At 38.6% G+C, this 14,042-nt stretch overlaps 1 protein-coding gene across 6 annotated transcripts in view; it reads left to right on the top strand.

The window, feature by feature from the left end:
* Positions 1-948: 948 nt before the first annotated feature.
* The window catches only part of LOC135251773 (zinc finger protein Helios-like), a 43,492-nt gene continuing 30,398 nt past the window's right edge, over positions 949-14,042 (top strand). The window contains exons 1-3 of one of the 6 annotated variants that reach the window (XM_064329535.1): positions 5,648-5,926; positions 7,227-7,294; positions 12,736-12,784. In XM_064329535.1, coding sequence (XP_064185605.1) covers positions 12,751-12,784 — 34 coding nt within the window. In that variant the 5' untranslated portion in view covers positions 5,648-5,926; positions 7,227-7,294; positions 12,736-12,750. Of the gene's footprint in view, positions 1,013-5,646; positions 5,927-6,028; positions 7,295-7,340; positions 7,944-12,735; positions 12,785-14,042 lie in introns of those variants that run through there. The other 5 variants (XM_064329538.1, XM_064329536.1, XM_064329539.1 and 2 more) reach the window with 5 other exon arrangements.

The raw sequence follows: 14,042 nt of genomic DNA, 5'->3' as shown, positions 1-14,042 counted from the left end.
TGTACCTCAACTGGAGGGCTGAGAGAGAGAGAGAGACACACAGAGAGATAAAGAAAGAGAGAGAGAGAGAGAGAGACACAGAGAGAGAAAGAGAGAGAGAGAGAGAGAAAGAAAGAGAGAGAGACAGAGAGAGAGAGAGAGAGAGAGACAGAGAGAGAGAGAGAGAGAGAGAGAGGTGGGAGAGAGGTGGGAGGGGGTCTAGTAACGGTTTACATTGCACTTCAAACACCAAACTCAAGCAGTGGAAATGTACTGGCGTGAGACCCCAGTGGTGTGCGTTTGTGCAAAAAAACGCTGCTTTGCTACTGACGAGGAAGCCCGTGCAAATCAAAGGCTTGCCAAAAAAAACCAAAAAAAAAAAACACACTGAAATAAACACCAAGCAGCAGAGGAAATGTCACCCTGTAGCACCGAGGAGTACACCAGCAGGCTAGGCATCTCATGCCTACTGTACATGATGGGTCGCGTACACTCAGTCCTAGTGCTCTTTTAGAACTAGTGGAAGACGATGGCTAAAGTAGAGATAGAGCCACCTGACGGATGAGCTCACTAGATCTGCAAACTCATGATCATATGTATGATTATAACGTCTTACTTCACTCCAACATGGATAGCTGGCTGCTGCATAATAAACTTGCTCTCAAGAAAGCCTAGATGTGATCAAACACAACAGCTTTATTTGTTTCATAGTGTTCTGTTTCTAATCTTTATGTTTAAGGAGTAAATGTTGTATTATCTTTAATGTTTATATGTTTGATGATGTGCTACACATTGTACTGTTTGTGTACATTTATTTTTGCAGTAAAGAGGCACATAAAGAAATACACTATCTAAACTATGTAAAGATGCTAAAGGAAAAAAAAAGCAATAAAATAAATGATTAAATTATAGGTCCATATGTGTGTAAATGTGTGTGCTTGTGTTACAGAACAAAGCTGGCTCAGCTGCAGACTGAAAGCTATGGCTTGCTAGCAGTGGCTAGCGAAGGTTCCACCACCACCACCATGCGAAGGTAAAGCTACCCCCCCATGTGCTACTGCATAGCTTTGCTGCAATAGAGGCAAGTAAACAAGTACACCAGCTGGACTTTGTAAAGATTCAAAGCAAAACAATAATGGACAATGAATATCCTAGAATGCAAGTGACTGATCATATTCCTGCTCAAAGTGTTGTGTCTAGCCAGCAGCTCTAAGATTATGGTCCAATCAGTACTGTGTACACATTCAGCTAAAAAATATCAATGTGTTTCTCTGATCATGGATATTAGTCCAGAGTAGTCAGTTGTATCCAGAAAAAACCCCAATGTACCACGCAGTCAGTACACCCCTCCCGTGAGCACCCCCTAAAAATAAGCATCAGCAAATTAAGGCTTTGTTTTTGGCAAATTCAACTCAATTTAAATCCACTGGATCCCAACACAAGACCCTTCATTCTGTCGGTCATTTTGAAACATGCATGCTTTTTTAAACCTTCATAGCTGTAGACTTGATTAAATTTGAATGAGATCTCAAAAGTATGAAATTCTAACTATGAATAGACTTAACGCCCCCCCCACCCCCCCACAACATAACAGAGCCATCAGACTCCTCTCACTGTAGGGGTCAAGCATTCTGGCATGTGCCATTCTCTTGGCGTAGGCCACACATGCACTCGCCCACTTGTTGAGAATATGGTGAAGGATGACTCATCTGACCACATCACATTTTTCCACAACTCTGTAGTTTTGCAACTTTTTTGCACCACTGAACTCTCAAATGTGCATTCATTCTTTGTAATGAGGGGTTTATACACTGCAACCCTACTACAGTATAATATACCTATGTAGTTGTTGACAGACTGTTCTTGCTGACACAGTCTGATCACATCCTACATTGACTTTCTCAGTCAGCTGAGGAGGAGTTGCTCTTTCTGTTTTTCCTTACATATCGCACTAACGCACGAGCATCACGGACAGCGAACGTGTGCTTTCGACCACAATTTCCAGCCCTATTTACTGATGTCTTTCCCATAGATCTAAATGCAGATGTCACTTTAGTCACTGTTCCTATTGAAACACAAGCCAGTTGAGCAGCCTTTGTGACTGAAGCTCCTGTCATCCGTGCCCCAATTAGAAACCCTCTTTCAAAGTCACTTCGATCTTTTCCTCTTGCCATCTTGATCCAAGATCAAGGCCCATTGGGCCTGCTCAGCATTTGTATACATGTTACAGAGCATGATATGGTGTTAATCAATTAATTGTATCCTGCATTACACCTGAATGGAAGCATGTGCATCTGTAATGTTTCTCCACTCATTTATTCAGGTTTTTCCCCATCTGTAGTTTTTTCTTCTTCTTTGTGATTATAAAAATAAGGGCAGAACAAAATCAAACAGCGGTCAAAAGTGGGCAGAGAATGCAGGCCACTGAAAGCAAAACATATCGTTCAGTTGGACATAAATAATGCACTTCCAGTTTCTGCTGGTTTGATTGTTGGATATTGACGTAAACTAAGGTTCAAGTGCAAACAGAGAGTACCCAACTGGAAAAAATAAAAAATAGTCTCAGTAATATAATTAACAATTCCAGTCAATGAAGGATTTAAATTCTTTAAATCAGTCTATTTTTTATGACATTTTCAACATAGGCAAATATTGTAGAGTCTCCTCATTATTCAATTATAACTTTGAGGTTCCATTGTTGTAATGTTGGAACATATACATAAAAGCAAAGAGCCACCCCTCGTGAATTATTTAAAACAGACAGGACAGCGTGTTATGTAGCACAGTCTTGAATGAATAATATGGCTGAAAGAAAGACATAGCAGTCGTTTATATGACAGATTTGGAAATGAGTGTGCCATTTTTACTTCGCTCATTTTTTTCCTAAAGTCCAAACACAGTAAATCTCATCACAATGCAATAAGCCAACATTTTCTCGCAACTTACTATTTGCACTGAAGTTGTTTTACTGCCATAAGCAGTACATATCTATTCCAATTAGACAATGTAAATAGATGCAAATGTATGTTCGTATTTGATATTTATTTGATATTTATTTCCATTATATATATATATCTTGTTTTAGTAAACTATTATTGAATGTTTAGATTTGAAATTGTGATGTGACAGATCATCAAAAGTACTATTAAATAAAATAAAGAAAAGGCATATAGACATGAATTTGGAATAATATAAGATGCAGATAGTTAATGGAAATTCCAAACATAAAAAAATCCTCCTTATCCTCCTCAGACCCCACAATTATTTCAGTTATTTTTTGTCACCTATAAAGGACATGAGTCTCTGGTCTTTATCCCAGACACCATATTACATTACATTACATTACATTATTTGGCAGACGCTTTTATCCAAAGCGAAAAAGTGCACATATTCTACTATGCTGAAACCCACACTGCAAGGTTCATTCAATAAAAATCAAATAAAATAATATTTTTTGAAAATATTTTCACTGTAACATGTTTTTTGTCATTCAAAGGCACTTGTGTTATGTCAAAAGAAAAAAATAAACACTTAATCTCTATAAGCCATGATTTAGGAGGATATGTACAATACTTTGGATGACAGATTATGTAGTAGTGGAAGACTATTGGATTTATAAATTTACAGTTAGCAAAAAAGGCAACCGTAATTTAATATTCCCCCTTTAATGTAAAAGTAGCCAAGATGAGGAAGTACGTATATTAAACATATTTGTCCAACATGATGTGTGATTTAATTTTCCATATGAGATCTAGGCAGAAATCACGCAGTGTCTTTTTATTAATAATTAATTTACACAAGAAGCTGCTTATCCTATTACCAAAAGGGAGTCTTTAAAACTTTTGTGAACTATCAATTTTGTGAAATGATATTTTAAGACTGCTTTGTTCTGCGATGTCACACAATAAATTTTCCAGTGTTCATTTACCTCCATGACCGTTTATGAGAGTCCTCTACTTATTAAATGTACTCTTTCCGAGTTCCGTTTACCCAAATGTTTTACTCTGTACAAGTGCCTCAACTATGGTAGTTCGCAATTCGATGTCTGCTCCAGGAGCTCTTTTCAACATACAATGAAATGTAATGTTAAGCATCAGACATTGCATTAGTGAAGCAATGTGGTTGGGTTCTCTGTGCTGTGTACAGGTGAAGCAGATAGGTGAATATGTTGCTGACTGTAATCACAAGAGGGAGCTAGAGAGAGAACAAAAAAGGCATTTTGTAGCTCCGCCATGATAGACTATAGAACATACTTGATTTCATTGTACATTAATAAAGTGAGCATATTTTTGGATGCTAGTATGTGGATTTTAATTTGCAATTAATTAGGGATTAATTTACACTTTAGGTTTAGTTAAACATCAGGTGTAGTGTCCAAAATGCACGTGTGGGTTTAAAAGGGAAAGGAAGGGAATTTGGGTTAACCCATTGAAGCCTGTGGGCAACTGAAGTTGCCGAAGTCTCTACCACTCTTTTTCTATCCGTGAATATATATATATATATATATATATATATATATATATATATATATATATTATAGGCAAATATATATATATATATATTGTGCAAATTATTATATGCATGAAATTTCTGGGAAAAATCTGGGCTTTATTGGGTTATTGGCCATAGTACCTCTTAAGTCACACTGACATGCAGTTTGTGAATTAATACAGACATACAGTTTGTGAATCGCATGGAGCCAACTGGTGTCAGGAATTCTGCACAAGGAATGACACCGCTCTTCTAGAAGTAAGTCAGTAAACTCACACACGCACTTGATGGCAATAAAGAACACATGTCTCTCGGTGTAGATTCCCACATCTCCCATAAATACCTGGCAGGGTTCCAATCTGTTGCCAAGGCAATGGCATAACACAGAATTCTGCCCCTCGAACTATGGCCGACTAGTTGTGCTCAGTTATTAGATGTATTGTCATCTCGGAACGCTCTATCACCAGTAGGCTATCTACGGCTATCTGCGGCAGGATAATGTCCTGTCCTACGCCAGTATTGAACCACTCAAAGCTGTTTATTTTGCAGTAGCATTCACTGTGCTAACAAATTAGAGGTTAGTGGCTCGTGAAATCATTAGAGATATAGTATTAGTAGCTATATGCAGCAGAGGCCGACATTAATTGTACTGATTAGGCAAATTCATAGCCATTTGCTTTGTTCTACCCATCACTAACTGAGTCAGTTTCTTCTGTAACATCCCATGAGTTTGAGTGAGAAGATGAAGACGTCTCAGTAATACAAACTGTGATAGGCTGTGTTGTATGTAATCTTGAATTTCTGGACCCCCCCCCAACAATTACATGATTACTTATTTGGATTTATTTCTATTACATTTTATTTGCATTTGTTGTACTACTATATTTATTTATCAATGCTTATATTCTCTTTTAATAATTTCTTTTACAAAATCTGCAAATGGCTCTTAACTATGTTGCTAAGCTATGATAACTTTAGCCTTGGTGTGTGTGTTGGGGGGGGGGGGGGTGCAATATGCTTACAATATACTATTAATTATTTAATAGTACTATACTGTAATTATTTCTAACAAGGGATAGCCTACACACTGCCAGTATCTTTCCCATAACGTTATAGTCAAATAAATAAATGAATAAATAAATAAATAAATAAATAAACAAACAAACCTGCAACAATAGCAACGCGTCTCTAAAGTCCTGTAATCGATTGTCGAGCACAGCGGCTCGCTCAGGGGATCCGTTTCTCTGCGTCAGACCAAGTTCTCAGCATAGCCTCTCTGTCTGTTCTGGCTTCGAAGATGGAGGAAGTAAGCGAGGGGATTAACTGTTGCTGCGGATCTGTTACAATAGAACGTAGTTTTATTCTACCAAACAAATAGGAGAAAAATAGGAAATGCACTCAATGTCAAGCTCTAAAGCAAACACGATGGGATACTGTCATCTTCTGTCCTTTTAAGGTAAAATAAAATATATGCATATATATCCAACTTCTACAACATAATGCTAATTCCGGCTAATAGCCATTTTCCATTAAAACGAGCCTTAATGCGCACACTGCATCGAACAGCAGCATCTCATTGTAGTAGCTAACATGTAGCGTGTTCGTACGGGATACAAGCGCTGCAGAAATAAGTGCCTCTCAACGGCGGGCTAATTTATCAGAATGACAGTGTGCAGTAGCGCAGTGGCCGGATCACTTGTTGCTGAACTGCGCTACCTATACCGGCGAAGTTGAGAATAGTCTGGTACGTGTAATGTTGGAAGAAATGGAGACCAGTCCATTTGGTTGTCCACGGCATTGCTGCGCACCAGTTGCCAATGCTTAATGGAATCGTGTACAGCAGTTAGTTAGTTGCAGCGACTGAGTGACTGTAGTTCGAAGACACGCCCCATTATGCTACTGTAAAAAAAAAAAAAAAAAAAAAATTGGAAGACCAGACGTCTCAATTTTGCTTCCCAAATCAACCCTATCTAATCAGAATTAAAATGTATAGGTCGCATAGTTAAATACGGGGATGTTAAAATTTACGCTTTTTAAATTTAATAAAAAACATATTGACAGATATTGACAGGATGGAATTTATCGCAGACTAGGCTACATTGCATTATGTGGGCGTTGTGTCAAAGACCAAAGAAATCCCGACTACTTCGGTGGAAAAATAGGCCGTTCCCTTTTATTTTCTCCGGTCAATTCCTTAGAAACCGGTGCATCCAGTTTTCTTTCTTTTTTAAACAACGTAGCTACTGTATGTCTCCTTGCGCCCAAACCTCTAATGTGCCTTCATGTTAACTTTGCGCATTATATATTGATAAATCAGACTATTCTTCGCTGTATTATTAGCCTATTTAAGATTTTTTGTCAGCAGGCTGCAGCTCAAAGGGAAGGGGAACGCGGCGCTCCACAGGTGCGGGGGGTCTTCAGTAGCCTAAAGTGGAAAAGTTGACGGGCTCGTTTGGCAGAGGAAGTAACCGAACAAATGTACTTGGTGTAACATTCTGCTCCTGCAGTCTTAGTTGGGGAACAAGCCGATTTCCTGTTGCTGCTGGTTAAAGTCCCCCGTCAAGACTTTAAAACCACAATTTCTTGAACTTTTTTTTTTTTTAATTGTTGAAGCGGGATAGTTGCAGCCTACATTATAAGGAGGGACAAGTGGCATTTCAAACCACTGCTTATTCAGCGCAAGCACATCGACAGCAATTAAAATATATTTTATTTTATTTTATTTCATTTCGTTTCATTTCATTTTATTTTACAAGGAGAGTGTGCATCCTTTTCTTTCCCGGCTGAACATCGATAAGCACTTGTTCGGGGGAACCAACACAAGGTAAACTTTATGAAGTAATTTTTCATTCATAATTGAACATCGTATAAGCCAACGTAATACTGTAGTGCAGCACCATATATTATAAAATGATATAATAAAACATCACCGTCGTGTGTATACAATGAAGCTCATTTTGGAACTTCACCAGTGAAATAAATGAGCTGTGAAAAAAAAAAAATCTTATTCCACTATGTAGCGGTTACATTCTTAACTACTCAAAATATAGTAGGCTTACCTGTCAGCTACCAGCGAGAAGTCCAGACTGAACTTAACGTAACGTGTCATTATTCATGTGTATTGGTTGGTCAGAACAGTGAAGGACGCGGCTGATGCCCCTAAGTATCAAACCGAAACACAGCTACGTGTGGTCTGCCCCGCTTTTGGTTGTTCTTACTTGCCAGTGTTGTCGGTTTAAGGGTAAAGTCAAAGTAAATGTGATTTAAAAAAAAAGATAAAATAAAAAAAATGCGGTCAGGCTATATGTAACTGTCAGAAGTACTGAGATGACACACGGTAGTGTACCTGCGATTTCTGAAGTTGCAGTTACGAGTTTCACAGCAGCATTAAGCGCTTGGATCATTAACTGCGTCTTCGGATCGTTCGAGAACAGTAAATGTGGGCATCGTTTGGCGTCTGGGGCTAATCTACGGTATGGACCAGCCTCAGTCCATTTTATTTAATACATTCCTTACTTTCGCCATTTGCAGAGACATATTAGGCTACAGAGCGAAAGTGTTTACTTATTTATTTTTTATACTGAGCAAAGAATGAAAATGAAAGTTTGGCTGATGTGTTCATTTACAGGATACATTGTTGACTGGCTTCCAGGAGATGTAATAATACGGTAATTTATGGGATTTTCTGCTAAGGAGTTCCCTAAATCATTGGTGAGAAACTGAAAAAAAAGAAGAAAAAAAAGGTGGAACATCTGTCCACAGTGCTCTTCATTGTTGTTTGACACCTCAGACTTGTAAAGATGTCTTTAAAAAGTAAATTCATATGAAAATTATGATATATATCTTTATATATTTACTCAGTTCTGTAGTGTCACATTCATACCATATCTCTAGACACCTAGATAACTGATTTTTGTAACCAGAATCGTGCTGTTTGGTGACATTGTGTGGATGGTGTCTTTTTCACTTTCCGTATGAGATATATAGCTTTCAGTCAAGTTCTATTTATGTCATCACTGATACTGATTAAGCATGTTGAATGTTTACAAATGACTCCTTTTTTGAGGAGAAAAGACTTGTACTGTAACCAACGTGGACTTATTATTTCAAGTAATAGAGACAATTTGACTTGCAAGGCACAGCTTTAATGAAAATTATTCTAGGCAATGAAACACTCGTGATTAAGTCTGTGATTTGTTCACAAGCATTAAAATGTATATTTTAATGTTAAATCATAACTCATGTCCATATGCATTAGAAAGTATAGCATGTTTATACTTCACCCTATATACTTTACTGTTTTTAAAGTAGCATTTTGAACTTTTATATAATGCTTGATTATATTATGATTGGAATCATCTACTGTAGGTAGTTAAAATTCGATATATAGATATGTGTTTAATTCATTATAATACAATTTATTTGTTTAGCAGGTCTCCTTATTTAGAGAAGCCTACGCTGTTCTGTTGTGTTCATACTCTCAATTTATAAAGCTTTGTATTTACGGAAACAAGGAAAAGAGCCTGGTACCAAAGTGTACAGCGGCAGTGCTTAGCCTGGGATTTGAACTTGCAGCCTCTTGAGTTACAAGCCTGGTGTAGTTAGTGAAGTAAATACACTACACAGCCTCCAATTCAGTCAGTTCATGATAGATTGTTGATAATACACAGAGCTGAATCTGTTGGTTGACTGACCCATATGGAGGATCTATAACAGCAGTGGCACTAAGTTCTGCTAGAACTTGCTGTCCATGTAGCATTTTTCTTGACGAGTGCTAGACTGTGGTAAATTTCGGAATTGATTTCTACCCCTGTCCATTTTAAAAGCTGCCGAGGAGGAAACGGCAATATGGAGCCTGCAATAACGACAGAACCTAAATCATGGGAGCCATTTTATTTCATTTCATTTCATTTCACTTCACTTCACTTCACTTCACTTCATTTTTGTTTTTGTTACGTTAAATTGAATTCATTTCACGGACCGTTCTTACGCCGAGCCACAGAACTGAACTAGTGAGCGATGTTGTATATGTGCGACAGAAGGTCGTAAGAAGTGTAGGGAAGTGGCCGATAGTTATTTTTGAAGTGTTGGTATGGTCCAGCCTTAGCAGTGAAGTGAGACAGATACTAGGAAACGGAAGGGTCTCGGCCGCCATTCCAGTGGACTCAGGCTTTAATTCATCAGCTTGACCACCCCTGAACAGGTTCCTCTTCACTGCAGGCTTTTGGCTCCACATAATTATAGAGTGGATCATTTACCTGAAAAACAGGAACATATCAGACTCTCCCATTTAAACGAGAAAAGGGCACTCTTCCAGTTCATGAAAGTGCAACTGTTTTAATCCAGTATTTATTTATTTATTTATTTATTTTTGTAGAGAGAATGGGTTTTTGTCAAGAAAGTGTCGTGTGTGTTGTATTGCCAGGTGTTCTAGGCACCCTCTGTTGTTGAAAAAGATCTCTTGTTTTGAGCTTCATGTGCTTTGAAAAGCACTCGATGATGATTTCGGCAAAATGTAAATGCTTTCCTCAGTTTGTCACTGGCCCACACTGCCAAGCTATGTTTAAGGTTAGGCCTATGTCTTTCTGTGATCCAGAAGCTCAATTAAATGTGACAGCGTGGTCTGCAGTGAGTCATTTTAAAACAAATCCCTGAGAACAAATAGTTGGCCTTTAATTTAATGGAGCAGGTTTCCTCTTGGTGGTCACGAGTTTGGTGGTTGGTTTGCACCTCACATCTCACGCACAGGTTTAATTTTGGCTTAAAGTCTGTCTTTAAAAGGACCTGAAACCATTAGGAGAGAGGTTTGCTTTCACATAAGGGCTGGCTCGAGGTGATTCAGTTAATCATCGAAATATCCACCTCAAAGTTAACTTCTCGTACGCTCCAGTGGCACACTGCTGCTAGTTTCTTCTGTGTCCTCATGTGTGAAATGTGTGAAGTCCTGTCTTCGAATCGCCTTCTTCTTTAAAAAAAAAAAAAGAAAATGACAGTATGCATTTGGATGGCTGGCATATAACTTAGCTTTTCCCTTCCAAGGCAAATTAAATGTTTTTATTTTAGTTTATTTTTTTACTGAAAGAAAGACTACAAAAAGCCTACTTACTTATTACTATGCATTCATTGTATGATATATATTGATTTAATGATAGGGGCATAAATAAATAACTGTAGGCTAATTCTCAGTATTCAAAAAAGCCAAATTTGCTTCTTGGATCTTGTATCTTCTGTTTTTTTTTCCCCACCATTTTTCTCAGATAAACATTTAAACCTGTTGCTTTGACAAATAACTTGGCAGAACACAGTTTGTTCCATGTTCTCTGAAATGGCACAGTCACTGTAGAGCTTACCCAATGACAGACTGCAGCAGTGAGAGGAAACCACTTCCACAGCGAATGCCACAAGCCAACGTTGCATAGCTTTTTCCATCAATACCTCAGCAACAGTTGGATCGCTACAAACTAAATTTGAATTAAATGTTTTTTTAATCAATTTTTTTATTTATTTTTTTTTTATTTGACATTTGTTGGTTTAGTGGTCTGAGCAGGAGTCAGTTGTGCGGCAATGAACGATTAACAGCTAATGTAAACCCAGCTGACCAGAGAGATTCACTGTTTCCCATAGTTTGTTTAACTTTTTATTCAATGCATTTCTATTTTTCTCAAAATACTGTAGCTACTGCACACCAAGAGGAGACGATTCACCATTGAGCCAAGCGCTGAAGTATCTGTCCTCTACTCTAACCAGTCAATGCTATTTTTATTTTAAAACGCATGCGCTATAGAAACTTGTTTTCTGGAGACCACAGTATTGCAGCCAAAGCGGCGCTGTTCATTTTGCTGTATTAGGTGCCTGTTCCATATGGTAGTTACATATATGAGTTCATATAAGTTACCATTGTACTGCTTATGCATTTATGTACAACGTCTTTAACTCCTGATGTTTTAAATGTCCGAATGTTTATGTGAGCCGATACCCACAGCCATAAAATCAGATAAAAATATGCTCATTAAATTGAACGTTTTTATCGTGCGTCCTCGTCAACACGCACTTTGTGTGCTCGTTTGTAGTCTTGAGACACTAAAATGTGACCACATTTTAAATGTCACTGGACAAATGAGAAAAATTGCATTCTGTGCTGTGTGATTCTCTCATAGGAAGTCATATGCGGAAGTCTAAGCTCTTTTGCAGATACATTGTACCAGGACTTCTTGTGCTCCAAATGATTTCTCTTTAATGTGAAGCTTTTGAGGTGTTATCAGGGATTATGCTTTTCTGCGTATGACTATTTTTTTTGTTAATTTTAGCAATTATCATACTATAACCATTATTGACTTAGAATCAATATGTATAACACATACGCAAGTTGACCTATATGCTTTTGAGAAGACTTCATTTCTAAAGATACAGCTACGTAGCGGATGAATTGAACCCCTTCTGTGACATGCTGTGTTGGCGTCGATTCCGTTTCCATGCAGTCAGTTCATGATTTACAAAATCCCAAAGCGTAATTATGAAATTGAATTGACCCAACCCGGTGATATGTAAAGGTGAATTCTTAAGCATCTCTGCCTTCAGTGTTTTATGTACCTCAGATCAGTAGGTTTGTCGCATGCGCAACTCATACCTACTTTAAGGCAGGGCTGCCCATCCTAGATCCTCGAGTTCTACTGTCCTGTAGGTTCTCAATCCAGCACTGACAATGCACACCTCGTTCAACAGATAGAGCAGGGCTGCCCAATCCTGTTCCTGAAGATCTACTGTCGAGTAGGTTTACACTCCAACCCGAACAATGCGCACCTCCTTAAACAGCTATGTCTATTCTATAGAGATTATTGAGCTGCTCCTTAGTTGAATCAGGTGTGCCAAATTTGGGCTGAAATGAAGACCTACAGGATGTTATATCTCCAGGAACTGGGTTGGGCAGCCATACTTTAAAGATTGCTTTAAAGATTGCCTTCTGTTGGTGGATGAGAAGACAGTGGCTCTGTATGAAGGGGTGAGTTTTTTAGCCCTCTGTGACTCCGACCCTCGACCCCAGAGTCCTGCGACAACCAGGGGACCTTCTACTTATTCTAAAATGTATGTATTATTTTGGGGGTGGGCGGGCGGGATGGGGGTCCCCCAAATCAAAACCTTCTTTGGGGACCCTCCAAGGCTAGGGCCGGCACTGGTCGGGGAAGTGGGAATGGGGAGACCTGTCCATGTTCCTCCACTTTCAAAAGGCCTCTCTGCTAATCGGATGCTTCCCCTTGATCCCTACAGCCCTGCCCCCTGACTATGGAAACAGAGGTTGCGGATGGATATCTGGCTAGTAAGTAAACATTTTAATACTTTCCTCATCCACCTTACAAGCTTGCGTTCAAACGTAACTATGACAGGTGTTAGCAAAAAGCTAATGAGTGCTACACCCATCATTGTTGAATGCATTTGTTACTCTTTACACTCTATATTAGTCGGTGCTGTTTTTTTGGGGCCGTATATGGTTCCTAGTTGCAGGTTAAATTGCATTTTATTGGGTTTCTCTCAGTCAAAGCTGTGAAACAAAGGGACAGGGTAACTTCATGCACTGCACCAAGTGTACATTCTTAATGGAGATGAAATGGACACGATTAATGATATTTATGATATATGCTGCAATATTGCAATTTATGATGGGATTATTCAAATTCATCACAAAATTATCAGGAGCCATACGCTTTGTTTTGGAAACCCATATGTGCTTTTTGTGGCCTTTCCGGTAATGTTAGCTGAATGTTGAGTACTGTATGTACGATACATCGTCAGTGTGTGCCACTTGTTAGAACTCTGGAATACCTATATCTAAAAAGTAATAATAAAAGAAATGTCTCATAAAACAATACCATTTGGGGATTTATTATTAGGACGGAATGTTTTTTAAAGTGTCTTTTGATGTGCACACAAACGCTGCTTGTGCGTTCCACTTTACCGAACTGGTGAGTGTGTGTGGCTGTCCGCCCAAAGGTACGATGCACAGGTGTAGAGCCTATCGGACAGGTGTCAGTGTTTGTGAAAAGAAAAGGGACGTGCAGTTTCCCCAGGGAGGACTGCTGTTGGAGAACCAGACCAGCAAGGAGGGCTGCTTGTGAATTTTCCCTGGGGTGGGGCATATTTTCATTCCATAAGTAGAAATGGACACAGTTTATTATTATTATTATTATTATTATTATTATTATTGTTGTATGTCAATCTGTTGAATGCATTTCTGTGCACATCTCTGTGTAACAGGCTTATGCTGTTAGACAGTGCAAATAAACTAGCATCAGCAAATACAAGTGCAGTGCATTGTGCTACTGACAGGTGATATAACTGAATGTAATTCAAATGCAAATTGAATCAGGGAAGGTAAATAGGGCTGATTTTGTTACTGATTCACAGATGCTTCTGTATCGTGACGCAGGGTATGTGTATTGTGACACAGTGTATGAGTTTTTTAAAAAATTGGTACGCTGGACAATATGGCTGCCGCATGACAATTCGTGTTGAAAGTGAAAGGCCTCCTGGTGGGAAATGTATCTGTGACACACAAAGAGCGCTGCTACAATCAAACC

The sequence above is a fragment of the Anguilla rostrata genome, chromosome 3, assembly GCF_018555375.3.
Source record: "Anguilla rostrata isolate EN2019 chromosome 3, ASM1855537v3, whole genome shotgun sequence".
In the NCBI taxonomy this organism is placed as follows: Eukaryota; Metazoa; Chordata; class Actinopteri; order Anguilliformes; family Anguillidae; genus Anguilla; species Anguilla rostrata.
This window is presented reverse-complemented; position numbering and strand designations above follow the sequence as displayed.